We start from the raw sequence: 27823 nt of genomic DNA, 5'->3' as shown, positions 1-27823 counted from the left end.
ACGTAGAACTATAACTCTGTACCTGTATGCTGAGTTGTTAGGGGGTCTTATGGGGATAAGGGCCTATAAGAGGTGTAAGATGTGCCTAGACGTTGGGGACCCAGTGCCTACATATGGCGTCTAAACTAACTAACTTTAGGCGGAACTGGGGAGGCTTATGGGCAGTGGCGCCTATCAAAATACTGTAGGTGTACAAGACCCTATAAGGCTGGGAAATTATTGCCAATTTGGCAGGTTATCCGGGTGCTGGGCGTTTAACCCATTACCTCTAACTACTCGTAGCAGTTATTGTACAAGGCCTCGCCTAATTGAGCCTAAGGAACCCTGAATAAGCCTAATGTACATCACCCACTTACTACGAGCAGCTAAAAATGCAGATCCCCAGAGCTGCGGGCCAGAAAGTTTGATGACGTCGCAGGCCACGAAGTCGGTGTTGAACTTGACCTGACGCAAGTTTGTAGACCACAATCTTTCCAAGGTTTCTGACCTCATTTCTTTTCGACTCAACGAGACCAGCATCTATAGACGGATTCATCTCTCTCTTCTTTTCGTGGTCCTACTCGTACCCATCCTCACCGACGAGAAACCCCCCTCTCTCATCCTCGAACCTGATGTCTCTCTGACCGCCTGCAAGTCCCCCGCTCAGCATGGCCCACAAGGTGTTACAGGACAACTTCGACGTGGACTATGTCATTGTCTTCCGAGTCCCCTCTGATGACAAACAAGCTGGAGCAGCACAATTCCAGAGGCTCATACGTGCCCTTGCCGAGACAGGCCTCACCACCGAAGTCCGTCGCGGTGATGAGACCTCGCTGCTAGTCTTCGTCAAGGCAGCCGATGAACAGGCGTTTGCCGAAGTTGTATTCAGATCCAGGATCAGGGATTGGCTCCATGGCATCCGACAGATCCAGCCTACGAGAGACACGGCAGAAACCCTCACCTCGGAGCCACTGACTCCAGCCGAACGACTGCGCATGATTCACCATATGATAACCTGTCCAGAGGAAGAAGGAGGAGCTGGAATTACACCCAAGCACGGCGAATGGAAGTCAGTGGAGGCTGTCTTTCCTCTTCACGACCATGTAAAGAACAAGAAATGGCTGGCTGAGTTCACTCGCAAGACCTTTCTCACTCCAGAGGACCTCGACGAGATCAGGAATTCCATGGGCGAGAAGGCATGTGCTTTGGGTTGCAATGTGATATACCTACTGACATGTCACAGATTGGCTACTACTACGCTTTCCTCCAGTCGTACTTTTCTTTCCTGATATTCCCTGCGGCATTTGGGTTCTCAAGCTGGGTGTTACTCGGAAACTTCTCAGCCATCTACGCCATTGTCAACGGACTCTGGTGTGTTATCTTTGTGGAGTATTGGAAGCGACAAGAGCAGGAACTGGCCATAAGATGGGGTGTCAAGAACGTGTCCGCCATCGAGGACAAGAGAAGAGAATTCGTCCCGGGGAAGACCATCACAGATTCCATCACCGGTGAAAAGATGGCATACTTTCCGGCGAAGAAACGACTCCAGCGACAACTTCTCCAGATACCGTTGGCATTTCTGTGTGTCGTCGCGCTGGGTGCGATCATTTGCACATGCTATGCCATTGAGATCTTCATCTCAGAAGTCTACGACGGCCCGCTAAAGTCTATACTTGTCTTTCTTCCGACCATCATCCTTACGTTGCTTGTTCCTGCTGCCAGCAACTTCCTCACCCAGTTCGCTGAACGACTGACGTATTACGAGAATTACGAGACCCAAGATGCTCACGACAAGGCTATGATTTCGAAAGTCTTTGTTATCAACTTTATTACCTCGTACCTGGCAATATTCCTGACGTCGTTTGTGTACGTCCCTTTTGCCTCGTTGCTAGTTCCTCATCTCGACATCTTCGGTTTGACCGTCAAGCCTTTCGCCGAAAACGAGAAACAAATGCAACCACCGTCGCCTGCACAGTTCACCATCAATCCTAACAGGATCCGGGATCAAATGATCTACTTTGCGGTAACTGCACAAGTCGTCAATTTCGCCATGGAGACGGTCATGCCGATTCTCACGCAGAAAGGTACCAAGAAGTACAAGGAGATGAAATCTGCTCGAGCCGAGAAGAATGGCGGCACTACTCCGTCGGTATCCGCGAACGACCCAGCCGACGAGAAAGAGTTCTTGACCAGGGTTCGAGAGGAAGCTAGTCTTCCTGAATACGATGTGACTACCGACCTTCGTGAGATGGTGATTCAGTTCGGTTATTTGGCACTATTCTCGGTCATTTGGCCCCTAACACCAGTCTCATATTTTATCAACAACTGGATCGAACTGCGTGGGGATACCTTCAAGCTGACTGTGGAATGTCGACGGCCAAATCCTACCCGCGCCGATTCGATAGGACCTTGGCTCGATAGTTTGGAGTTCCTGGCCTGGTTGGGGAGCATCACTACTGCAGCCTTGGTCTATATGTTTAGCGGCGGGCAAGGACCAGATGGCCGTCCTCATGCCATTTGCTTGTGGGCGCTTCTCCTCAGCGTCTTTTGCTCGGAGCACATCTTCCTTGTCGTGCGGGTCATTGTGAGGTATGCTATCAGCAAGTTTGACAGCGCAGCGATGCGCAAGGAACGCAGTGAGAGATTCATGGTACGCAAGAAGTTTCTTGAGGACGCTGGTTTGGGGGATGTCATCAAGCCTTCCTTGCCCAAGAGTCCCCTACATGCAACCTCTGGCGACCAAGCATTTTCGAACATTACTCGGGATAGTCTCGAGGAGGACGCCAGGCAGGACAGTCTAAAGACTAGCACTCCCACTGATCGATTCTGGAACCGTCAACGTAGTTGGGCTGAAACGGAGAAGGTTGGACTGAGTATGATTGAACTGATGGATGTCAAGGGCGGAAAAGAAAAGAAGAGTCAGTGATGAGGTTGAGAGATCTGGCAGTGGCATCGGTGGCTGGCGTTTTGTTTGGTGGGTTGATTTGAACGTCTCTTCTTGAGCTCAAGAGTGAAACAACCGTGGTGTCGACAGTACTGATATGGGTGGTAGGGGTGTTGAGGGGGGGTATTTGGAGGAAATTCTCGGCTTTCTCGAGTTCAGCAGAACAAGTATCTAGGTAGGTACCTGGTACTCGAACGAAGCCTCTCTTCATGGCACGCAACAATCCTGACACAATGGCAAATGGTCATATCACTTCCAATTCACTGATCCACTGCCATCCTCATGGATATGACCTGTGCCGAGACGCCTATCGTCCTCGTCTTTGAACCGTAGCGAAATGACCGGCTTGGTGTCGTTCGGATCATCGTGCGACTTGTGGAGTTGGACGCCTTTGATCTCGGCCTTCTTTACGCGTTCGTTCTTGATACTGTGTGAGCCCAATTGTGTATTGCAGGCGAGACGGTGTCACCCCTTGTCTGCAAAAATGAATCTAACTGGATACATGCTAGATCCCCTTCTCTCGTCTGACGATGTATATATATAACATCTCTCAGCACACAGACCTCCGCCAGGTAGACACAGTCCTTCTCTCATGCTTAACCGCCGATGCATCAAGCTGTGGGGAGCGGGCGTCCCTACAGCTTCACTGGGAAAGTCCACTAATGTATAGAGCCATCCGGCGGGCGCCTCGATTCGCCAACACATCCCAAATCGCTGGGAGACATTTCGCGCTCGCGCAAGCAGAATGGACCTTTCACAGCCTTTCGAAGAGGAGCGACTTCCGTGGTATGATGCCGCTCAATTTTACCCAGTCCGCATCGGCGAACTATTCGACTCAAAATACAAAGTGGTTGGGAAGCTTGGGTACGGCGCGTACTCGACAGTTTGGCTCTGCCGAGACGTGAGGTTTGTGATCCTTTCGGTTCTACCTTCTTGCACGATTGATTGTTGAGCAGAGACTCCGGCTTTGTTGCCTTAAAGGTCTGTACCCGAGAAGTTGCCACATCCCCACGGGTTCATCGAGAGCTTCGATTCTACGAGCATGTTGGCTCCCTTAACTCGCGGCATGATGGCCAAGCCTATATTCGCGGCCTTCTTGAGACGTTTACGATCCCTGGCCCTGCCGGTCGGCACTTGTGCCTAGTTCAACCCCCGATGCACATGACTGTTCGAGAACTTCAGCGGCTAAATTCGTCCCATCGACTCGATGAGAAGATATTGAAGTGGACTCTGTTCAACGTCCTGAGCGCTCTTTCCTTTCTCCACGATGAAGCCAAGGTGGCACATACAGGTACCACTATTGTCGACACCCCAAACTGTGGCTGACACCTTTGAAATAGACATCAGTCCATCCAACATTATGTTGACCATTGCCGATGAGTCTATCCTTGAAGACTTCGAAAAAGGGGAAATCGAGGAACCCTCGCCCTGCAAAGTCATTGATGACGTTCGCAGAGTTTATGGCTCACGCAGGTTGGGCTTTCCAAGAGACGCCGTATGGGGGCAGCCAGTCCTCTGCGATTTTGGAGAGGCTCGAATCGGAGGGCCTCACAGAGGACTCCTTCAACCCGAAGTATATCGTGCCCCGGAGGTCTTGTTCAACATGCAATGGAGTTCAAGTGTTGACATTTGGAACATTGCCGTCTTGGTAAGTGTAGCCGCCACACCAAATCCCCTGACCGGAATTCCCGCTAAATTCTACCCACCTTCAGATTTGGGATCTGTTTGAGAATGAACATTTATTTCGTGCTCTGGATGAAAACGGAGAGTCGTCAGCAACCCACCATGTCGCGGAAATGGTCGGGTATCTCGGGTTGCCTCCACTTGAGTATATTCAACGAAGCGAAGTAACGAGCAAGGTTTTCGACGAAGAAGGTTAGTGTTTTTCACCTTGCGTGAGATTTTGCGCATCACCCTGATGTCCTGCAGGTCACTGGAAGCGTGCAGGAGGCGTAGATGTACCATTGCTCTCGCTTGAATCCTCGGAAAAGGGCTTGAAGGGTGAAGACAAAGCACTTTTTCTCAGATTCGTGAGATCAATGCTCAGGTGGCTACCAGAAGAGAGGAAGACAGCGTCTGAACTTCTCAGGGACCCCTGGTTAGATGGAGCAATTCCCTAGGCATTCTACGACTTGGAAATACATTCGTGGACTGGAAGACGTGTGCACAGGCCAGGCGGGCAAAGACGAAAGTCAGTCAGTGGCGTGCAGCACCACAAACAGTGGTTCAGATGCCGCGATGGCAGTGAGATGCCATGAACAGCGAGAACCATGAGCACCCGAAGACGCTTCCGTCCGGAGGAGGATTACGAGGTTACTCCTACTAGATAAAGCTAGACTGTTGTGATCTTGATCTTGTTCCTTGATCTTTGATTTTTGATCTGCCTCACTAGTGTCGATTGTGTGTTTTGACGACGACGACGTCATCACTTTGCACGCCACGGGCCACCTTGTGCCTCGTTAGATCTGCCAATACTACGAGTAAGTGGAGGAGTACAGTAGGAGTATCGTTCTCCTGTTGTACCCTCCAGGGTCCATGCTGCTCCATATTATGATCCAGTTTAAATAGCTGCCTCGCATGGTCACCAAGCCAAGGGTGAGGGAGGGTGGCCAGCAATTGTTTTGTACTTCCTCTTGTCTATGACCTGGCCAGACTCACATACAGAACACAGGGACATGATCCAAGCTACCAGCTAGCGCGGCTCGTGTACCTGCTTTCTGCTGGTGACGATGATGATACCGAAATCTACACATCAACAAAGCCATACATACACGTTCAAGCTGTTCAAGTTAAAGTCATGGCCTCCCGCGACGACAAGTCAAGCTTGAGAGACGAACACGATCCAGAGAAAAGGGCCCACGAAGAACTCTCTCGACACTACCACTCCCAGTCGGCGTCGGCGTCGATCAAGATCACCCGACGGACTGACCTTTCGCTTCTGTACAGGATTGTCCGTACGCTCATCAGACCCGTACGGCCCAAACTGGTCAAGCTGCACGGGGAAACGCCAGCTGGCAGTCAACGGTTGTCGGCGCCGAGGCGACGGGGGTGTGAGGTCATCGAGACCCAGAGGGAAGGGGTGTGGGAGTATACGTTTCGACATGTCGAGGCTTCTCGGGTTCAGAAACGAAACCAGGACCAGAACCAGAACCAGAACCAGATTCGGTCGTCGAGGTCACCTCAATCCGATTCCAACCATGCCGACGACGACAGTGACAATGACAGCGACCATGACACGCCGGTGGTCAACACGTCGGACGCAGCCACATCATCTACTCCGTTGACTGCCGCCACATCGCTAGCTGGAACAGGAACAAAACCGAAGACGAGGAAACATATACATCGAATCTATTATTTCAGCGGAGGAGGGTTTCAGTCACCCCCTAGTCCTGGCCACTGGATGTTTCTAAGCAAATTGGCCAAGAGTCTACAATTGTTCTCTGCCTCTGGTTCGTCTTCTGCTTCCTCTTCTGCAACCCCTGTCAGCGATGGCACAGACTCTACAGAGTTCCAAGTAACATTGGTGTCTCAGCCACTGGCACCGGCGAGCCCGGCTCCCGACGCTCTACCGGTGTTACGGAGGTGGGTGACCTCGGTTCTCGACGAGGCAAGTCGACATTCTTCCAACAGCGCCCGTCGAGACGGTGCCGACAGTACAGACACTACCACTGCCGTCACAGTGACACTCGCAGGGGACAGCTCGGGGGGGAACGTGGCGCTGAGCCTAGGTATGTGGGCCGCACAGGAACTTCCGCCGGAGCAAGTCAGGCACGTCTTGTCTTCGATCCTTGTCGTCTCTCCCGCCGTGGACCTGAGGAATGTGAATGAAGAGATCAAAGAGGCCGACAGGTACGATCCCGTCCTGACGATCGGGTTGACGGGTGACGTCGCGCGTGCGTGGGCTGGAGGTGTCGGGTCGAAGAAAAGATCAGACCCTAAACCTGTACCTACAAGGACAACTACGGCCACAGCTATTACACGTGCAACCACCGAGACGAATTCGGAGACGAGCGGTCTCGGTGCGAGTACCCGTCGTACCGGTTTGCGAAAAACGATGAGCACGAGTGATTGGTCCGTTTCACCCCTGTTACAAGCTGACGCGGTGTTCGAGAAGCTCAGAGACAGCGGCGTGCGTGTGCACGGCGTCGTGGGCACGCATGACGTTCTGGCGCCGGACGCGCTGGAGATGATGAGAAAGTGCGACCGCTTCGGCGTCCCGGGCGAATGGCTCGTGTGGGAAGGACAGATGCATTGTTTCCCTCTGGCCGGCGTGGGTGATGTCGTCGGTCTGAGAGAGGGAAAGGAAGGGAGAAGGTGGATCGAGAACGTACTGAAAAACGGAATGTAGACGCCATCCCTTCCAAGAGTGATCAGGACGTGCGAGGTTATGGAGACATGACGGGGCCAGCAGGAAAAGGGGCGGAGATATGATGATGGGTGGTGGTTGTTTTGGTGTCGTCTGTATAAGATAACTTGGATGGGTGAGGGTTGTGATAACGTGGAGCGAACAAGCGAGCAACCAAACAATAGAAACGGACAGGGTATGAGGTGCGGAAGTACCTATCTCAGACATCTGAATGTTAGTACTAACCTTTGTTAATATTGAGAACTCGGGCAGTCCGGCAGACTGTAAGAATATAGGTAGATACATGAGTACATGGGTATATAGAAAAGTCACACGCGTGCTCGATCGCTTCTCGTTCCTGGGATTTTCATCCTCGTCCAATTACTTTATCTCATGGCAATCATGAGGTACTCGGTTCCGGCTCGTCAAGAACACCGTGCTCGCCCAACGTCACAATGGCCTGTAAAAGCATCTTCCGCTCTTCTTCTTGCTCCTGCTCCACCATGACTTGCCATAGGCCCTTTCTCCGACCGGCTGTTCGAGACGACGTCGATGCATCTACCCTCTGATTCTTGTTGCGTTTCGAATTCCCATTGCCATTGCAACCGCCACGTGCAGATGCATCCTGAACATCATGAGAATGGCGACAGTGTTTTCCGAATCTGCAACGTCCGTATCTTGCAAACGCTCTACATACCTCAGGGCCCGCAGCTTGTGATGACGGCGCCGGTGGTTTCGACGGCGCGTTGGAAAATTCGTGTTCTAGCGCAGCTCTCTTCGTGCTGAGAACTTCTGGTGCCGAGTCTGCGTCCGAGTCGCTCCCGGACTCAGAGTCGGAGCCACTGTCCGAGTCCGAATCAGAGCCAGAGGATGAGGTGGCGTCAGAATCAGTCAAGGCTGAACTTGAGGTGTCGTCTGCGATCGGCTCAGTCTGATTTTCGTTGGCAGTCAAAGTCCCAGACCCAGGCTGTTCTTCAGCAAGCCTTAACGCTTCCTCGGCCTTGGCTAGTCGTTCGCGCGCTTTGAGGGCCTTTGCACGCAATCTTTCTGCCTTTGTTTTCGCTTGTGCAGCCGAGTCGGCGCGTCCAGTTCCTTCGACCTGCGACTCTGATTTCTGTGATTTAGGTGGTTCGCGCCTTCTACGTGCCTCGAGGGCCTTCTGCCGTGCCTCGCGTGCAGCTTGCATTTTTGCGGCTTTCTCTTCTTGCCATCGTCGCTTCCTTTCATCGGCTTCTTTCTTCGCGACTTCGATTTTGGCCTGGGTCGGATATCGTTTCTTTCTCTCCGCTATCCAGGCCGCTATCTCAGCCGGAGTGCTGAGAGTGATGTTTCGTCCGCCATACTCAATCTCCAAACCAGCTGACACTTTACTTTGACCGGCGAGTCTTGCTTCCTCGCCTTCGTCGTCCTCCGGCTCCGAATCAGCGTCGACTCTGGTGGGTGTGAGGCCGAGGAGATTCTGTTTCTTTGGTACGTCCGCTACCTTCTGACTTGGTGGCTGGGGCGTTGCTTGTGGGGGCTTTCGTGGCAGGAGATGTTCGATGGAGGCGTTGAAACTCGGCACCGCTGGGCTGGCTGCAGACACTCGCCGATTGGGCTGGTTCGTGGACCTGAAGGCGGTATTGTGATCTCGCTTTTGCGGACCATTCCATCCGTCGCGGTGAGACCCATGCTGCTGTCTATTGTTGGCGTGGTATGGAGCGTTTGGGTAGCCTCCTCGGCCACCTCTTCCAAAACCTCTCGAGGACCCTCGATTGGACGAGAAGTTGTTGTTCGGTCGGTTGACGGGTTCTGTGGCTCGCTTGGGCGGAGGAGGCGGAGGAGGTGGGAAGGTGAAAGGTTGACCTGACATGTCGTGGAAGCAATGTCACAGCATTGGATCTAGGTGTGTTGTGGGATGAAGACTGCGGCGTTCATAATACCGAGACGCGAGGGTATTGAGAGCAATACTGGAGGTTCGGGGAACATGCGATCATGTCGATAGATTTTGTTTACCGATCGACGTCAGGAAGAAAGTACCAAGTCTTGTGGGGTAAAGAGCGCAGCCTCGCAGCCTCGCGGCCTTGTCCAAGAAGTCACCTACAGGTAGGATCTCGAAACCAGCAAAGCGTAGCTAGTATTTGACTACGACTGTAAGTGCGCCAGTATGAACTGATGCACCAACCATTCAGTACGACTTCACATCTCTACAATCCAGGACGTGTTGGTTCATGGATAGTGATTTTCCGTGGGAGGCTGCGAGGCCGTTAAAGCAGCATCTGGTCCACCTGGATTTTTGATTCTTCGATCGGTCCATCTTCAGACATATTTTGCACAGAAGCGACCGAGAATCAGACGAGCCAGAAAGACTGTCTGACAAGATCATGCCAGACCTTGACTCAGACACACTCCAGCCTGCACTTCGCTTTGGCTCCCGGTAGCACCATGTTCATTCTCGTATGCCGCCACCAAAAGTGTCTATGCAAGAGTCCAAAACTAATATTTATCCCAGACCAAGTTCGAGGATCTTGTCCAGATCCCGCCTCATGGATTCACAAACAACCAGATTACTTCCAAAGACCTCGAGGACCGTATTAATGAGAAATACTCGAACAAGGTATGGACCATGATCACCATTTCCAGCGCCTAAGTCTCAGCCATTCGACAGGTTGTACAGAAAACCGGACTATGTATCTGCATGTACGACCTGCTTAAGGCCTCGGATGGCTTGATCGGCACTGGCACAGGCAATGCAAATGTGAATGGTATGGTCTTATGTCTCGATCAGAGGGATGACATGCTGAGGGCGAACTAGTCACATTTCGAATGATTGTTTTCAGACCGTTCAAAGGCGAGATTATTACCGGTACCGTGCAGAAATGCACACCTACAGGAATCCGAATCACTACGCAGTTCTTCGACGACATTTTTGTCCCCCAGACAATGCTGTTCGAAGGTTGCCATTTGTGAGTAGTAGTAGCAGTTTCGCATATCCCGAGATGCGTAGTGCTGACGGGGCGGATCAACAGCGACGAAGCAGAAAAGACCTGGGTTTGGAGGACAGAAGAGTCTGAACTCTGGTTTGATGAAGGTACCGTTGTGAATCTACGGATCGAGGCCGAGAAATGGCACGATCTCGCACCCAAAGGTCCCAACGAAGTCGAGAAAGAAGGGGAACGGAAAGTACCTTATGCAATCGAGGTAGGCCGATGTCTGGTATCTCGCGGACGTTACTCATCTAACATACCACCGCAGGCGTCTATGGCTGAGGCTGGCCTGGGAGGAGTCGAATGGTGGTGAAGCTTTTCTCCTTTTCTCCGATTCATCTCGCCAGAAGAACGGCTTTCATTATGAGATTGACCGGCACTTCTCCCCAGACGAGCTGCTTGATGCCAACACGCCGGATGACTGCATACCACTCAACGCACACATCTCCGTCCATCCGATAACTGGCGTGGAAACAAAAGAGGAGTCGACAGAAACTGGCAATAATCGTGTCACAGAGAGCATAACTAGTGGGCTACGAGGCCGGGGTTGATACAGCCGGGTATAAGCGGCAAATGGCTGTTGAAGAGCCTGTCTATGGTTTGTCATCTTCAGGCACCAAATGCGCCTTTTGACGGCGCGAGACGCAGAGTTTACTTAAGACAAACGCGGCGCGCTGGAAGCAAATGGAGCCTCGGGCTTCAACTTTGGTTCTGTAGTTGATTAAATTTCATGCGCGAGCACGTCATCTTGTGCCCCGAACGTCAAATACCTTATTACTACAAGGCTGTTTGGATGACAATTTCTTGCTATATAAAACCGCTCGACACGTCCGCGAGCATCGCCACCGCTGACACTGGGTTTTCCTTTTAATATCGTCTCGCCCTCCCTCGTTTCTGGGTTCTGGGCCACGGAACAATAGAACAAGAGGCCTGGTTGACACAGTGCCGCATTCAACCCCGCGCCGAGTTGTATCACAGACAGATTCACCACCACCACCGCCAAACACCACAAATTCCCTTTGCAATAACATCAAACACCACCACCACCACAAACACACCTTGCAAACCCTCACAATGACAATCACCGCCTCTCCTCGTCCTCTCCGTCCCAACGAGCGCATTCTCACCAGCGAGGATGGCGCAATCCACACTCCAGCCCGTGCTCCCTCCCCAGTCCACCAATTCGGCACACTGGCGGTCCACGCCGGATCACCTCACGACCCCTCCACCGGCGCCGTCATCGAGCCACTCTCCCTCTCCACCACCTTCGCCCAGACAGCGGTAGGCAAGCCAGTCGGGCAGTACGAATACAGTCGGAGCGCGAACCCGAACCGCGACAACTTCGAGGAGGCCGTGGCGGCGCTCGAACACGCACGATACGCCCTGGCATTTGCGTCCGGGTCGGCGACGACGGCCACGATCCTCCAGTCGCTCGCGTCGGGGTCGCACGTAATCTCAGTGTCGGACGTCTATGGCGGGACGCACCGGTACTTTACAAAAGTCGCGCTGGCGCACGGGGTCGAAGTGACGTTCTCGCCGTCGATCGAGCTGGACGTCGAGGAGCTGATCCGGGACCAACAGACCAAGCTCATCTGGATCGAGAGCCCGTCGAACCCGACGCTGAGCCTCGTCGACATCCGACACGTCGCGACGGTCGCGCACCGGCACGGCATCCTGGTTGTGGTCGACAACACGTTCCTCTCGCCGTACGTGCAGAACCCGCTGGACCACGGGGCCGACATTGTCGTGCACTCGGTCACAAAGTACATCAACGGCCACTCGGACGTGGTCATGGGCGTGGCGGCCTTCAACTCGGACGAGCTCAAGGAGCGGCTGACGTTCCTCCAGAACGCCATCGGCGCCGTCCCGAGCCCGTTCGACTGCTGGCTCGCCCACCGCGGGCTCAAGACCCTGCACCTGCGCGCCCGCGAGGCGAGCAAGAACGCCCTGGCCGTCGCCCGTGCCCTGGAGGCCTCGCCCAACGTCATCGCCGTCAACTACCCCGGTCTCGACTCGCACGGCCAGCGGGCCATCGCCCTCAAGCAGCACCGCGACGGCATGGGCGGCGGCATGCTCAGTTTCAGGCTGAAGGGGGGCCACCCGGCCGCGGAGCGCTTCTGCCAACAGACCAGGATCTTCACGCTGGCCGAGAGTCTCGGCGGCGTCGAGAGTCTGTGTGAGGTGCCCAGCGCCATGACGCACGCCGGCATCCCCAAGGACCAGCGCGAGGCCATCGGCGTCTTCGACGATCTCGTGAGGTTGAGCTGCGGAATCGAAGACGCCGACGATCTCACAAAGGACGTCCTCCAAGCTCTCGAGAAGGCCGTCGTCGGACCAAAGATCTCGAACGGCGTCAATGGAGCAACTGCCACCGGTAGCGGTATACCAAGAAGATGAAAGATGACCACGGCGTATGTCCGAGAGGACGTTGAAGACAAAAAAGACAAATTAGAGAATCACCGCCACCACCACCACCAAACAACAACAGCAACCCCCCCCCCCCTTTTTTTTTCTTTCGGAAAGAGGATAAACAAAAACAAAGGACGAATGACTTTGATTTTCTCTCCTTCTGCGCATCTGGAGGGAAGACGGACGGACGAACGAGCGAGCGAGCAAACGAAATGAATTGTTTGGGTGGGATCACCTTCGTTTCTGCTTTTTTGGGATACAGTGTCCAGTTGGTAATATTACACCGACAAGGACCCAGGGTCAATGGGGAGGGTGCGATAGATAGATAGCTCTGCTCGGCCGTCGTCGTCGCCGTCACATCTTGACGTGTTGACCACCCAAGACGGAGTACTACAACTTTTGCCGCGCAACCTGCTTGCTTGCTGCGATTGATCCGCTCACCTACCTGTGCCTGACCGAACGCGGGACTCAGGGGAGTCCGGACAATGGAATTCCGATAGATCAATCAACTAGATCTTCTCTTCTATTCCTTTTTTTTATTGCCTTCACATGTTTCGCTTGGGGTTCTTCCATTGCAAGATACGGACAACTTAGGTGTACAGTCATGAGCAAGGATTCAGCATACGGGAGGTCTGTACGTAGGTGCTGGGTAACCACCAACTAGTAGCCAAGGTTGATGAAAAATTTTGTCTCGATTCGCATCGCACGCACAGTACGAACACATACAAAGGGGGTATCTCATGTTGAAAAAGGGCCACAATCTGCTCAAGAACCTGCATTTGACATACCTACCACAAGAGCAGCCACGTCAAAGCCCACCACCATCCCCGTCACCATCACACTCGCTCATCCTCATCTGATACGATCCGACGGCGACGAGAGCTTCGTGATTTGTTATAGTTTATAACTCATCCCACACTCTGAAGCGTGGATCGTCCACGTTGACCACTTTCGCGTCCTTCCCAATCTTCATCGTCGTGCCCCCGTCATCCTCCGCGCCAGGGGCCGAACCATGGTTCCTCGCCTTGTTCCTCTCTGCAGCACCCTCGATCAATCGTTTTACGTCGTCCGGCACGCCTGGAGTCTCCGATAGCAGCGTAACGTCGACGGTCGGGAGATCTATGCTTCCATTCCACGCCCCACGCGTATCACCCGTCGATTCGCCATGCACTCCACCTCGTCTGGACAAGGACTCCTTGCCCACCACGAATGCTAGGACCGAAATCACAACGAGAAGACTTAGATACCATCCCACCCTGCCCACGCGGAACCATACCTTGCGCATCTCATCCTCTTTGCGTTCCCAGTTCTTCAAGACAACTCTCGCATTCTCCAACCGCAGACTGAGATCCTCTGCTCGCTCGTTGACCTTCTTCCCTCTTGCTGACAACTGCTCGGCCTTGGCATTCCGGACCTCAAACTCGCGCTTGAACCGCTCGACTCTTCCGCTGGTATCTTGATCCAGCCTCTCGCTCTCCTTGTCAAAGTTGATGATCAGCTGGGACGTTTGGTCCGAAAGACTCTGGAAACTCGTTATCGTAGCGACAAGACTGTTGATCGTCTCGAGCAAGTTGTAGTACCCGTAGTCTAGACGGCGGGTAATTTCCACGCCCTTTGCCGTCATGTTCGCAATCCGCGTACGCATTTCATCCTCGGCCGCTGCGATCTCGGCGTCGTGACGCTGAATGTCGGCCTTTTTGACATATATGCGTCGTGCAACCCGTGCTTGGTCGCCGCGGTCTAGGGCCTCTTCGAACGAAGTCTTCTGTCGTGGTTGGGGCCGGTTATAGGGCTCGGATGTCTCCCGCAGGCGAGCGTCTAGGTTACGGCGGTCTGCATGCTCGGACGTCTGCGACGCAAGAGGTGGATGTAGACTAGAACCACTCTGGCCTGTTGTAGTGGTGGAACTGCCGTTGGAATGCGTGTGTGCATTTGTATTTGTGTTGATGCGCTGGAGGTGGTTGCGCTTGTCTCGCTCTGCATTCAACCCTGCAAGAAGATGGGGGAGAGCATCTTTGGATTGCTTCGACTGTGCACGGCGAAAGGAGGTTTTGTGCGTCAAGCCGTCGGACTGGGTTGGACGGTGATCTCCTTTGTAAGGTACATCACTGGCATTGCTGCCGCGAGCATGTGAATGCGAGCGGGAGTGCTGGTGTTGTGAGCTTCGATGATGATGGAGGTGTGATGACCCCGGAATATGGACTCGATGTAGACGCTCAGCAGTGCGTTCCAGCGCTGAGGCGGCGGGGAGAGTAAGAGCGTTGCGAGGTTTAGTTTCAGTGGGGGAGAGATAGGACCTCGAGCGGACATGCGATGGGCGTGTGGGCTGGAGGTTTGCTCCGGCGGTTTGAGGTTCTGTTGGTGACGGGCTCGACTTGGAAGGGTCTGTATGAGAGCGAGAGCGGGAATAGGGAGGGGGCATCCCTAGTTGTTGTGACATGGTTTCCAGAGGGGGAGGGACAAATCGACCATGTTGACTTGTGGTCGAAGAGCGTGTGGAAACAGCATTGATCGAGGACACCGAACCGATGACGACTTTCACGTGATTCGAGGGCCAACGAGGCTGCAGCCTCGTCCTCGTTGATTGCAGCCCACAGGCTAAACAAGCATAAGGGGGGACAGCCTTGGTTGTGCAAAACATCGTTTGGACAAGTCGAGTAGCCTTCTATCTTACTACAAGCTCGCTAGCAAGGCTATGCATTTGCAGGAATTAAAATGAAATCATGTCCCAAGCTCCAGATCTCCAATCCGAAGTGCAATACAAGTGTGTGCTAAACTTCAATCTGTGCATCCAGTTTCATGCTCTCGTACCTCGTCCAAGCCATTCATTGACCAAAATATTCCTCGGGAATACCCTCCAGGGACAAGGTTGTCGGCTCCACGGCCGCATTGACACTCTTGGAAGCTTTCATGCACTCTTTCTGGGTTCCATGTTATGTTGGGTGCTTGGTATCTGTGTGGGCTGTATCTCATGTTGCGCTTCGCCGAAAGTCGGGGGGCGAGCCGGTATAACTTAGTATTCGACGCCACCATCATCCTCGGCTTCCAGGCTGTCACTGGCGACCTCTTCATAATCCTTCTCCAGCGCAGCGAGATCTTCACGGGCTTCTGAGAATTCACCTTCTTCCATACCCTCACCCACATACCAGTGAACAAAGGCACGTTTGGAGTACATGAGGTCGAATTTGTGGTCAAGTCGGCTCCAGGCCTCGGCAATGGCAGTGGTGTTGGAGAGCATGCTAACACAGCGATCAACCTTGGCGAGTTCACCACCTGGGACGGGCATAGCTGAAAGAAAGTCAGTATAAAGTATTAATAAATGCAAAGGCTAAACTTACGAGGCTGGTAGTTGATGCCGACCTTGAAACCGGTGGGACACCAATCGACCAAGTGGAAGCTGGACTTGGCCTTGAGAGAAGCAATCGCAGCGTTGGTGTCACGAGGCACCACATCTCCACGGTAGAGAAGTGCGACAGCCATGTACTTGCCGTTACGCGGATCGCAAACAACCATCTGATTGCTTGGTTCAAAGCACTGCAAAGTGAGGTCGTGTACTTTGAAGCTTTCGTGAGAGGAGCGCTTGGTGGACACAACGGGTGCGTAACTGATGAGAGGGTAGTGGATGCGAGGATATGGCACCAAGTTCGTCTGGAACTCGTTCAAATCAACGTTGAGAGCACCATCAAATCTCAAGCTGGAGGTAACAGAAGAGACGACTTGGGCAATGAGGCGGTTGAGATGTTCGTAGTCTGGTCGAGGAATGTCCAGATTGCGACGGCAGATATCGTACACGGCCTCGTTGTCGACCAGGAAGGTGCAGTCAGCATGCTCAATGGTGCTGTGGGTAGAGAGGACCGCGTTGTACGGCTCAACCACGGAGGAAGAGACTTGAGGGGCAGGGTAGACGGCGAACTCCAGCTTGCACTTCTTTCCGTAATCGACAGACAATCTCTCAAGGAGGAGAGCTCCAAAGCCAGAGCCGGTACCACCGCCAAACGAGTGGAAGATCAAGAAGCCTTGCAAAGAAGTGCAGTTGTCTTGGAAACAATGTCAACCAATGCGTCCCTTCGGAAGGTTGTATTCAGGTGTGCTTACCGGCAACGCGACGGATCTTGTCCAAGACATCGTCAACAAGCTCTTTACCAATGGTGTAGTGGCCTCTTGCATAGTTATTTGCGGCGTCCTCCTTGCCACTGATCAGGAGTTCGGGGTGGAAGAGGTGTCTGTAGGCACCGGTGCGGATTTCGTCGATCGGGGAGGGATCGAGATCAACGAAGATGGAACGCGGAACGTGCTTATTGTTGCCAGTCTCGGTGAAGAAGGTCTCGAACGATCCAGCATCGCCGACGTTGGCGTCGGGATCAGGGCGTCCATCAGCCTTGAGGCCGTGCTCGAGAAGATATCTAGCGAGGAAAATTAGCAATCAGGAGCCGAAGTAGCGGTGGGCGCGCGTCGGCGAGCCGTACAATTCCCAAGCGGCATTGCCCAGCTGGGTCCCTGCCTGCCCAATGTGCAGGTGGCAGACCTGGTCACAAAGTCAGTATACACATGCGCTCAAGTTGATGGTGTTCCTGCGATGGCTGGCCACTCCACGTGGAATGGGCGTGGTATAGAATTGTGGAGGGGCAGAGCAAGCACGGGGTACATAAACAACAGGCATCACTGACTTCTCCACGCATCTTGAAGGACTCTGCGAAATTCACAGACTCGTAGAGTGAGTGTACAAGTGTCGAAGGTAGACCAGAGTGTTGTTGATGGCAATGGATGAGGAAACGCAGCAAACAGACTGCCTGGGCCTTTGTTTAGGAGAGTCCAGAGTTGTGCGCAGGAACTTGGGATTGGGGATTTGTTATCGTGTCTTGTTGGTGATTGGCGCATCAACCAAAACAGCCAAACACGCGCCAAGCCCGCCACTACACTCTATCCGATGTGGGACGGATACGAATACGAGGTACTCAGCTGTAGGTGGACGTGTATGGGGGTTATAGGTACCTTCTAGGCATCCTAGGCTGTATCCAGGTAAGCCAGGTCCCTAATTTGGCCCCCCTATAACTCTCCGCCCACGAGTATCCGGGGGCGCCCAGGTACCGCATCCAACTATCCCTCCACTTCCATCCGTCTTCTGCATCTCCTGCATCTTCTCCCGTTGTTACTCCTGTACCTGCAGATTGACGTTCTCCGGACAGTCTTGACTGGCTGGCTATTGAGATCGTCTAGCTACATCTCCCCGTGTGTCTTGATGAAATTTTCCGATCCCAAATATAGACGTTGCCCATGCATTTCTCGGAAGAATCACAAGCTTGTCGAAGAGTGGTTTGCTACCTGATTTTGTCTGCCGTCATCCTTCAAGTTCGTGATATCTGCTGGCCATCGCTGCTCATGGTATCGAACACTGCACATGGTCCGGGCCGGCTGGGGGCCTGTAAAAGATGTGAAAGCAGTAAGAGTGTCTCAGATGGAACGAGAAGGCAAAAATTGTGCTCTACAGCGCAGCACACAGTCGTCTCTGCTATACTGTCAGTGACCGATGGCCTCACTGAGGAACAGATCCAGCTTCAGACCGCCCAGGACAATGCGCTCCTTCACTGCCACTGCCGCTGCCCACACTTGATCGCGACTCCTTCAGGCGAAACAAGCCGAGACTCTGAATGCGAGCGCGACGCAGACGCAGATACACTCAGAGACACGGTGTTGAGGGCTCTTTCACTTGCACTGCGGGCACAGGGCGAAAAAGTGAGTGTGCATTGAGGTAACCACTGCCTCAGCTAAACTTCACTTCTCTTCACTACATCGGTGGGTTGTTGTGTTCACTTCGCGACGCGCTGTCTACAAAGTCTCTGATCGCTCCCTGCAATCGTCTTTTCTCTTGTCTCTTCCTCCTCCAAACCCACCTCCCTCCATCCCTCGTTCGCCCTTTCACTCATTGCATCAACCCTCTCAAAGTCATCTTCTTGAACCACTGTCGTCTCCTCTACCGCCCTCAGGGCTTATCTCAGCGACGACGTGAGCTTTTGGACTCGTCGCGCGATGAAGCTTAAAGGTAACAGAGAACGTCCCTCAACATTTGTGACAGGACGCTCATATCATCGCAGGTAGCGGTCAACTGCCAGGCATGGCCTGCGTCGTCACCCTCGCTCTGTTCCTCTTCGCCGGTTTCCTCTGCGCTAGTCCAGTCCATACTGATACTGAGCTTGTGTCAACTGTTCCTGATCATTTCAGTCGATCTGGTCCCATGTCCCATGGCCACACTGGTAATCACAATGCACCCTTTAGTCCTCATATGTCCAACGATCATCAATCAACTACGACTAGGTCTCCGGCAGTCTATGGTGGCGTTGACAATCCTTACAGACCATGCTCCGATTACCATGTACCTGTGTATGGTGGTGTTGATCCTCCTTACGGGCCATGCTCTGACTACCATTACTCCCATGATCCTGTCAAAACTCAAGCTGCGGTTCTGCAGTCTCGAGAATCAGACTCGGGAAATGACTATGCCATGGTCTGCGGCTCGGACTCACACAGATTTACGACCAACACTTGTGCAGGGTCACCGTTTCGATATTATTGCACAGGCCAAGGACGTTTGGCAAGAAAGGGCAGCAAAAACTCACATTGTTCGGAGGTCTGTCGCTGCGTCAATCTGGCTCCCAAACCATGTCTCCACGGTGTGGTGGCTGCTAAATGCTACGTCTCGGACGACGGTCTAATCCTGGACTCCAATCTTGACCCCATCGGACAAACCAGCATAGCAACCCAACTCGGCAATGGCACTTGGGTGATTCATTCCGAAGCCGAAGGCGAAGGCGACTCACATGAGCTGGAAATGCGCGCAGAATCTGGAAAAGGGAATCCTGCAACAACAACCATGGCGATCTCGCACCGAGACGCAAATGCAGCAATGCATGACTATGCGCTGGTTTGCGCAGATCGTGGTGGCACAGGAAGATGTCAGGACCGCAGCTACTATTGCACCTCCAGCGGCAAAGTGGCCTACAAGCTCTCTGACTACTTCTGTGATACGGTATGCGAGTGCAAGAATCTTAGAGCAAGACCAAAAGCATGTGCCAATCTCTACGAAGCGGACCTGCACAAATTCGTCTGTTTTGACGACGCAGACACTGACGCTCCCATGAACGTAACTGAGGACGAACCACTCAATCAAGATATCTCAACCAATCTGACAATCGACGACAGTGGTCTCAGCGCTAGAGATGGTCTCGGCCGACGCGAAGTGACCGATCCTGGTTGCCATCCTCAAACCTTGAGCCCTCGAAGCACGTGGTTATTGCTGTGCCAGAACCACACTCAAGTATGCAATGCTGAATTTGGATATTGTTGTCATAGTGGGACCCTGACTGCGGCTTCTCACAATCCGATTTGCAACGACATCTGCCAATGTGTGAGCTCGACTTCTAACATCCTACGCTATTGCACTCATGGTCCAAACTTCAGCATTTTGTCAGAGTGCTTTGTTATTGGCAATGCCATCTACAAGCTCGAAGGTGAGCTCTTGACAGACTTCCTTGGCAATTTTACAAGCGCAGTGGTCGGGCCTTGTGGGAATCTTTGGGTCGGTGAGCCAGGCATGTCATCCTATCCTCCCTTCGATGTTTCTCCCCCACAAATCACGGATGCGGTCAACCTCCCTCCCCCAGAAACCACTCATACGGTGGTCAAACGAGGCGAGGCGGTGTCTGATATGGCACAAGACAAATGGCTTCTCGGCTGCCAGAACAAGGCGCACACACAAACTTGCCGAAACAAACTTCACTACTCATGTGATGGCGCCAAAGTCGTGCATCAGGACTATGACTTTGTCTGTGAAGCCATTTGCGTTTGCTATGATCAGGAGCCTAATCAGGTTTGTGTCCCTCGACACTCAATCAGCGGGTTGTGTCCTCCCGGTGTCGTCCTGGACCCCCCTGCAGACGGATCTGAGACAGACATGTCGATTGTCAATGAGGACCAAGACTCCAAAGGCAGTGGTGCACTCGCCGTCTCAGTACGCTCCTCGGATGACTCTAAGAAGGACGAACCATGGTACTTCATCTGTAAGACCAAAGATACTGTCAACATCAGTTTGACCAACCGTTGCTGGGCCAAAGGTTACACATGTCCTCGCTATCCCCCTCACGGTAGCGAACCTAAGCCGACACGTCCTGAGCCCCATGATCCTCTGTGTGAAAACCACTCTTCTTGCCATTGTCGGCAGTCTTCCGCACCATCCCAGGATGAGGAGGCAGTTATGATTGAAGGCGATCTGTCTGCATCTAACTCCCTGTTCGTTCCGGCCCTCGTGTCACGCGAAGCAGAGAAAGATCTACCGGCGGATCGGAAGTACTTTTCATTGACTTGCAATAATGGAAAGCAATTCAACGCATCCCTGACCAAGATCTGTGCGGAACATTCTTATCGTTGTGTCCCTGGTGAGGTTCTCTCGGCACTTGAACATGATGGCCCGATTGACGCTCAATGCTCTGAGAACTGCCACTGCCGCAGTCCATTCGCTGCAGCGGAGGAAATAGCTACGCGTTCTTTTGGATATGAGCTGCTGAACAATCAAGGTTACACTCTACGCTGTGGTCAAGAGGCCGACCAATTCTACCGCACCAGCTCCCATGTACTTTCCACACGCTGCGAAGTCATCTGGGGCTACTCCTGCGGTATTAATGGCCAAGTACAGCATGGTGGTGCACCAGTCTTCAAATGCGAAGAGACCTGCAGTTGCCACAAGTCCAACAACAGCACCGTTGTTGGAGCTTAAGTTTTCTACGCATGATCCCAAGGACCTGCATGGCGCATGACAGGAGTGGAGATCATGGTAGTCATATGCGCACATGAGCATGCAGCAAGTTGTTGTTGTTGTTTTTCTTGCGAATGGGGAGAAGCGGAATGATTATTGAGACTATTTTACTTTTCTTTTCCAAAGGTTTCAAAGAGGTGCGAGACAAACAGGGGTTTTGAACAAAACTCGCGCGTGTCCTCAGAAAAGGAGTGTGATGATGTTGAGATTCAGATCCAATCCACGACGGGTGCCAGAATATGCCTTGGGCTGGCGAGAAACAGGAAAATCAAAATAGTGAAAAAACCATGAACCCTTGTACGCTTCAAGGGGGAATCTTGCAAGAAGTTTGGTGGAACTCAACACGCAGACAAGAAATTGCAAACATACCTTATTCAACCAAGATCTTTCCGTTTCCCTTTTCAGTGCTGCGGTCTGCTGCGGTACTACATTGTGACAGGGATAGTGACGGTGTCCGACACGACTCTCAATGTCTAGGTAAGGTGCTAGACGCTGGACTAAGCTGTCGTTGGTTTGGAAGGACCTGGCAGTGCGCGTAGATTTCTGCGTTACACCCCAAGTTAACTGCCATCGCCGTAGTAAAGTAAGGGGTAGACCCAGCACCAGGGCAACTAGTGAATGACCAAGCAAGCAGCGACAAGGGGAGATGCAGTAGACGAACAAAGTTTTCAAAAACAACACTGTACGGGTGTTCGAGTTCGCCCCGGCCGGTACGTGACAGAGGTCTCTATACACGAAGGATGAAGAAGACAAAGTAAAGGTAAGTCACTGGAGTACCTCCATCCACTCCACTCCCATGAGAGACTGACTGGTCAGAGTATTTTATATCATCCAGGTACCCCAGGTACCTACAGCGGCTACCTACCAGCGGTCCGACAGTCAGCCAGCCTAGGTCCATAGTTTTGTTTTGTCTGTATTACTACGGAGCAGGAGGGGAACCAGAGGATTTCTTACCTCCCTCTGGAGCAGTACCGCAGGTAAGACCGGTGATGGGATTACCCAAAGTAAATAGAAAAACCCACTCCTTCAGAAAGGATCTGGGGGTCCTGGCTTTGGGTAACGCATTTGGCTTCTCAAGGTAAAACAGGCCATGAACGAAATCATCAGGGTCCGGAGTCCACGATTCAGGTTTACTTTACTGTCAGGTAGGCTCAATCTCAATCTCATGAATCTCAAGCCCAAAACGTCGAGGCTCTGCTTGCTACACTCAGATACAGAGTACACATACGGTACTCGTTCAAAGACTACTACCAATCGTCATCATCGTCCTTTTCTTGCCTGCCACTCATAGCACTCTGTCTTGCCCTCAACGCTTCAGCCAGCCCTCCAGCAAGACTGCCGCTACCGATACTATTCGGTGTTGCACGGCCCGAATCGGTGCCGCTTCCGGTCCCCAGACTCATGCCACTGTCGCGGGCGGGTGAAGCAGCTGGCTTTCGCGCCGCGGGCACCGGCCTCTTCGCTGGAGGCGCAGGTGGCGTCGGCTTCGCTTTCCCAATGACCGGTGGAGTTCCAGGTTTGGTATGCCCATTTGCAATGACCTGCGCAGGAACAGCTCGTGGAGGCGCGGCCGGCGGTGGTGGAGGTGGAGGCGGAGCGGCACGAGCTTGCTCAATCTCTTCGACGTACGCCGTCGGCGTCCAGCCTTCTTTCATAGTTTGCACGTTTTTACAGAGCCACCAGCCTATACGAATGCGTTAGTATATATGATCTACAAAAGCGGATTCCTCAAATGGGAAAGGCTCACCATTGTTTTCCTTCTTCAGAATCTCGACAATATCTCCAGTCTTTATGTTTAACTCATTATCATTGGGAGAATTGAAGTCGTACTTGGCTTTAGCTTGAGGCTTTGATGGGACAGCAGCGGGTGCTGCGGCAGGAGGTGGGGGTGGAGGCGGAGGAGGGGCCGCACGGCCAAATGAAGAGGCTGAGTCGTTACGAGCATGGGAGGAGGCTCCGTTGAGATGGGATGTAACAGCGTGGTGAACGGGTGTAGCGGCAGGTGTAGGTACAGGTCGTGGTGTTTGAGCTGCAGGCCGTGCTGCAGGGACGGGCCTTCTCGAGGCAGCTTTCGAAGGCTGACCACCGGGTCCGCCAGGGCGGAGTAGCTTGCCACTTGTAATAGGCTTTGCAATCGCTTTGCCTCGAGGCGTAGGCCGCGAGACAGAGGTTGGTGCTTCGCCTTGAGGAACGTGAATTGTTCCAGACTTGTACACATCATCTCTTGGAACGGTGGTGTCTTTTTGAACTTTGACCGAAGCAGGCTTGCCGGGCTTCTTGTTGTATTCGATCGTTGGTCCAATCTTGAGGTTCATTCCTCCAACAGCAACGGTTTTGAATTGAAGGAAGAATTCTGTCTTGAACACACAACTGATGAGCGGATCGGGTTCCTGGGGCGAACCGACACCCAGCGCAAACCAGTCATCCCGCAGGCTGGAAGTCGAAATATATTTGACGGCACCCACAGGTATTGTTCTTTCGGCTGAGATCTGTAGCTGGTTGTTGACCACAGCCTGAACTACAATGTAGACTGACTTGTTGGTAAGCACCAGTATCCTGGGCAATGGTTTGGATGATCTTCCAAATTTGGCCACCAGCAGTTCGCAGCGCGACGAGAAGACGCATCGTTCCTGGGAGCTGAGGTTGATGGAGTCTCGGAGAACCCGGCCTTGACCGCCGGGCATATTGAGGCCCAAGTAATCGCCAAAGAAACGTCTCGAGCCGAGCAAGCTGTACCTGCGACGTTCCTTGCGCCCAGCAAGCAGCCGGTGTCCTTGGTCTCTGAATTCCACTTCTTTAACCCCGACCTTGGACTTTCGCCAAAATCTTTGGATTCTTGTCGCAGCTTCTGCCCGATACCTCAGATAATTTCTCCAGGCTCGCTGAATTCGGACTGCCATGTTGTGCCAGTATCGATCTCGCATATGCTCCAATCCAAACAGCGTTTCAGGGCTCTTGATGAAAGCCTTGGTAACACCCATCTGATACTCTTCCGGGGGAATGCTCGTGTCTTTGAAAATGATCTCCGAGGCTGTCCTTACATCACCAGTATAGGTGTATTCTCCTGCATATGACAATCTTGGTGACAGCAGTGCAAATCGTTCGACGAACTTGTCAAATGCCTGACGGTAGGCAAAACCAGCTCTGCGAATGCGGACGTTCTCCTGAAGACCGAGGTACTTTATCTGATGGAGAACGTTCGCCTCATTGTACTCTTTGGGCGATTTATTCTCATTGGGCTTGATGGTACGAATGTATGATGGCTGTGCCTGCATTAAAGTGTCGACGAGTTCATTGGCTGAAGCCTTGATCTTGTCACCTGCAGTTGGAGGCCGTCGCTTGTCATCCTGATTGACCTGGTCGGGGAAGAGCTCATGCAGGAAACTGTTGGAACTCTCACCAACGAGGTTCAGCAAATCTTTCAAAAGCTGATCCTTGTTCTTATCTGTCATGCCGGCGACCTGGTAGTTGACATCACCAGCGTAATGCTTGATGATGAATTGGCCTTGTCGGTTTTCGAAGTTGGGATTGCTTGATAGGAAGTTGAGACGGCCCACGAATGTCTGATCCGCGGCTCCAGAATCAGCATGAGCAGTGGCGCAGGCATCATTGAGAGCTGCAAAGACTCCGGGTGGCCTTTTGTCTTCGATCAGCGAACAGACAACTTTGTTGTCAAAATATTTGATGGGCGTCCACTGAATCTGCTCGCGAGCATACTCTTCCTGTTCAGCCTTGAGTGTCAACTGGATGAAGATCTGCTGCAGCTTCTCGTTGACGTAATTGATGCACAGTTGTTCGAAAGAGTTCTTTTCAAAAATTTCGAATCCGTAAATATCGAGGATACCGACCGTGTTTTTGACAGCTCCCTGTGCTCGTAGCGAGACGTTCGTTCGGGAGACGATCCAATCGAAAAGTCTGAAGTAGACGGCTTTCGCCAGCGCATCACGTACAGCCATTGCTTGGACAGGGTTCAAAGGGGATTCATAGATAGAGCCACGCCTGCCACCACCTCGAGCCGTCTCAACAATTCTGACAGTCAGTGCTTTGTGAACATGAGCTGACTCGACTTCCAGCAAGTATGCCACAAAATCAACAACCGACTGATCCGAGATATCAACACCGCCCTGATCATTATCCCGGAAGGTAATGTTTCCGATCCACAAGATGGCGGCCAACATACGGAATATGTTGTCTTGCTCAGCCTTGGTCAGTCCAATTATTTTCATGGCTTCAATGGTTTCGTTAAGATCACTGGCATCGTCTATGCCCGGTACATCGAAGCATTTGGATCTGCTGGTATATACGTATGATTGTGGCTGCTGAACGCCGAATGCGTCTCTGTACTCCTTCGGGGCGGCTTTGGTGAACTGATAGAAAATGTGGAAGTTTCGTTCGTTGGTGATCTGTCCTACGACTCTCGAGGACTCCAGCAAGTAATTCGTGATTTTGGCCCCAACAGGCTCGCCATTCTGGTTGAATTCGAGTTCGAGATACTTCCCAAACCGAGACGAATTGTTATTTCGCAGCGTTTTGGCGTTGCCGAACGACTCCAGCAGCGGGTTGGTGGCCAAGACCATGTCTTTCGTTCTCTGGATCCTCGAATCTGTGCCCCCAGAGACATTGGCGATGTACTGCATCAGCCGTTTGGCTGCTTCCGTTTTCCCAGCGCCCGATTCTCCAGAAATGATGACACATTGGTTTTCGTGGTAGGCCTTCATGTTATAGTAGGCAGACTCGGCAACGGCGAAGACGTGAGGAGGAACTTCGAGTCTGTTTCGTCCCCTATAACTGTCCAACACTTGGTCGGTGTAGATGCCCAAGTCCCGGAAGGGATTGACCGACACCAGCACGTGGCCAATATAAGTGTAGATGTCGCCATGCTCGAACCTCTTTTTCAGGTTGTCGTTGATGGCTTCATTGGAAACCTTACTCAACAGCGTCAGATCTGAAACACCGACTTCCTTCTTCTTTGTGATTTCAAATGTGGCCTTTTTGATCTGTGGCTGTCCCGAGTCTGCATGACTTGACTTGCCTCCACCGAAGAGAGATGCTTTCGGTGCGCGAGAGGACTTGCCTTCGCGACGCTTCGTTTGGCCCTGGAGGATTGTTTAGAACGTCGCTATGCGCGAGGGTTGATGTGAACGCGGGCTTACCATGGTAGTGGAGGATCGTGATTAGGACATGCGCGCAGGGAGGATGGTGGTGATAAAGGTGCTGATCGCCACAAAGCCTGCCAGAGGATACAAGGACGCGACGATAGCGAGTGGAAGATGAACAAGAGAAAAGGAATTGCCTGCGGCTTGCCTGGTCGCAACCCAAAAGCGCAGGCACAATCTTTAGGCACAATCTTTAGCTGGGATTGAGTCCTGAGTACGGAGTGCAGAGTATGTCATACAGATCCCGCGGCGGCTGCGGAATTAGGTCAGCAATGAAGCCACAGCGTCCCGAAGCCAAATACCTCGCTGTCAAATAAGCCTCAGTCTGTGAGACACTGACAGTTTTCTGCTACAGAGCGGATGATGGGCACAGGTCGTCGACAACCTCGCTACGTTGGCCTGAAACCAAAGACGGCCACTGCTACGGCCCAACGACCAATGCCTAATCTCCCACACTCTCTGCTCCCGGACTGTACAGTAAGTGCTCGTACCATCGCCACAATCTGCAAACTTCGTTTGTGGCTGAGCAGTCTGTACAGCCTTGTGGACGCGCAATCACAAACGTATTGCTGGCAGCAGAATTCCACTGAAGCCTGATGCCGTATTCATTGTGGCCCTAGGTGTCCGATTTTCTTTTTGTCATAGCCTATATGGAGTGCTCGGGACATTGATTGACGTTGGCACTGACATCTATACGTCCTCGCCAACGCGGCCATCGATAACTAGTGTTGTCTGTTGACTGGACTTTGCAGGGATGTGCAGAGACAGACACCACAGCCAGCTGCGAATTTTGTGCTATGAACAGCGAGTTCATGGAATCCTCCGAAACCCAGCCACATAAGGTATTTTGTGATGATCGCTCCTCTAACATGACATATCTGTTCTCTTCCTCCGCTATGGTGAAGGGTTGTTGGAAGCGCAGCGGGAAGAGAGGCTTTGAGATCAATGGCAATGCTTACAACCTCTAACATGGACCACCATCATTACAGCTCGGATACTAAATTTACCTTGGAATGAAATGGCCATTGTAGACCATAGCTCGTGCTGGATAGAGTCACTCTTGCCAGCCACGAAAAGGAGCACCCCTGATCTCAAACATTTCTTTTTGGAATTGGGAGTCGGGTATCTCGTATGAAGTGTAAACGTACATTGGAGAGAGGACAAAATTGAGTCGGCAGATACGCAGACTGTGCGTTACAGAATGTTCCTGGACATCCG

General features: G+C 52.6%; 9 protein-coding genes across 9 annotated transcripts; 5 read left to right on the top strand and 4 right to left on the bottom strand.

Annotated features, from left to right (window-relative positions):
* Window positions 1-647: 647 nt before the first annotated feature.
* PV08_00268 (uncharacterized protein) lies at window positions 648-2905 on the top strand (the record flags this gene model as incomplete). Its single annotated transcript, XM_016374634.1, has 2 exons — window positions 648-1196; window positions 1223-2905. 2 exons carry the CDS (start codon window positions 648-650, stop codon window positions 2903-2905), a joined length of 2232 nt encoding a protein of 743 aa, XP_016239910.1.
* Window positions 2906-3668: 763 nt separating this feature from the next.
* On the top strand, window positions 3669-7271 carry PV08_00267 (uncharacterized protein; the record flags this gene model as incomplete). Its single annotated transcript, XM_016374633.1, has 6 exons — window positions 3669-3829; window positions 3880-4214; window positions 4264-4571; window positions 4636-4798; window positions 4853-4953; window positions 5595-7271. 6 exons carry the CDS (start codon window positions 3669-3671, stop codon window positions 7269-7271), a joined length of 2745 nt encoding a protein of 914 aa, XP_016239909.1.
* A 397-nt stretch (window positions 7272-7668) lies between these two features.
* PV08_00266 (uncharacterized protein) lies at window positions 7669-9120 on the bottom strand (the record flags this gene model as incomplete). Its single annotated transcript, XM_016374632.1, has 2 exons — window positions 7669-7893; window positions 7966-9120. The coding sequence occupies 2 exons, from the start codon at window positions 9118-9120 to the stop codon at window positions 7669-7671; spliced, it is 1380 nt and encodes a 459-aa protein (XP_016239908.1).
* Window positions 9121-9692: 572 nt separating this feature from the next.
* PV08_00265 (DNA-directed RNA polymerase) lies at window positions 9693-10547 on the top strand (the record flags this gene model as incomplete). The annotated part of the gene is made up of 6 exons (XM_016374631.1): window positions 9693-9704; window positions 9760-9864; window positions 9916-10012; window positions 10063-10213; window positions 10277-10448; window positions 10503-10547. 6 exons carry the CDS (start codon window positions 9693-9695, stop codon window positions 10545-10547), a joined length of 582 nt encoding a protein of 193 aa, XP_016239907.1.
* A 761-nt stretch (window positions 10548-11308) lies between these two features.
* PV08_00264 (uncharacterized protein) lies at window positions 11309-12631 on the top strand (the record flags this gene model as incomplete). The annotated part of the gene is made up of 1 exon (XM_016374630.1): window positions 11309-12631. One exon carries the CDS (start codon window positions 11309-11311, stop codon window positions 12629-12631), a length of 1323 nt encoding a protein of 440 aa, XP_016239906.1.
* Window positions 12632-13544: 913 nt separating this feature from the next.
* Window positions 13545-15083, bottom strand: PV08_00263 (uncharacterized protein; the record flags this gene model as incomplete). Its single annotated transcript, XM_016374629.1, has 1 exon — window positions 13545-15083. The coding sequence occupies one exon, from the start codon at window positions 15081-15083 to the stop codon at window positions 13545-13547; it is 1539 nt and encodes a 512-aa protein (XP_016239905.1).
* A 573-nt stretch (window positions 15084-15656) lies between these two features.
* PV08_00262 (tubulin alpha chain) lies at window positions 15657-17322 on the bottom strand (the record flags this gene model as incomplete). Its single annotated transcript, XM_016374628.1, has 5 exons — window positions 15657-15931; window positions 15982-16680; window positions 16739-17046; window positions 17110-17168; window positions 17311-17322. 5 exons carry the CDS (start codon window positions 17320-17322, stop codon window positions 15657-15659), a joined length of 1353 nt encoding a protein of 450 aa, XP_016239904.1.
* Window positions 17323-18755: 1433 nt separating this feature from the next.
* On the top strand, window positions 18756-21410 carry PV08_00261 (uncharacterized protein; the record flags this gene model as incomplete). The annotated part of the gene is made up of 1 exon (XM_016374627.1): window positions 18756-21410. One exon carries the CDS (start codon window positions 18756-18758, stop codon window positions 21408-21410), a length of 2655 nt encoding a protein of 884 aa, XP_016239903.1.
* A 1286-nt stretch (window positions 21411-22696) lies between these two features.
* PV08_00260 (myosin-1) lies at window positions 22697-26605 on the bottom strand (the record flags this gene model as incomplete). The annotated part of the gene is made up of 3 exons (XM_016374626.1): window positions 22697-23133; window positions 23197-26545; window positions 26603-26605. The coding sequence occupies 3 exons, from the start codon at window positions 26603-26605 to the stop codon at window positions 22697-22699; spliced, it is 3789 nt and encodes a 1262-aa protein (XP_016239902.1).
* Between the last annotated feature and the right edge of the window lie 1218 nt (window positions 26606-27823).

The sequence above is a fragment of the Exophiala spinifera genome, assembly GCF_000836115.1.
Source record: "Exophiala spinifera strain CBS 89968 unplaced genomic scaffold supercont1.1, whole genome shotgun sequence".
Lineage (NCBI taxonomy): Eukaryota > Fungi > Ascomycota > Eurotiomycetes > Chaetothyriales > Herpotrichiellaceae > Exophiala > Exophiala spinifera.
Note: the sequence above shows the minus strand (reverse complement) of the source record. Positions and strands in the feature narration are given on the sequence as shown.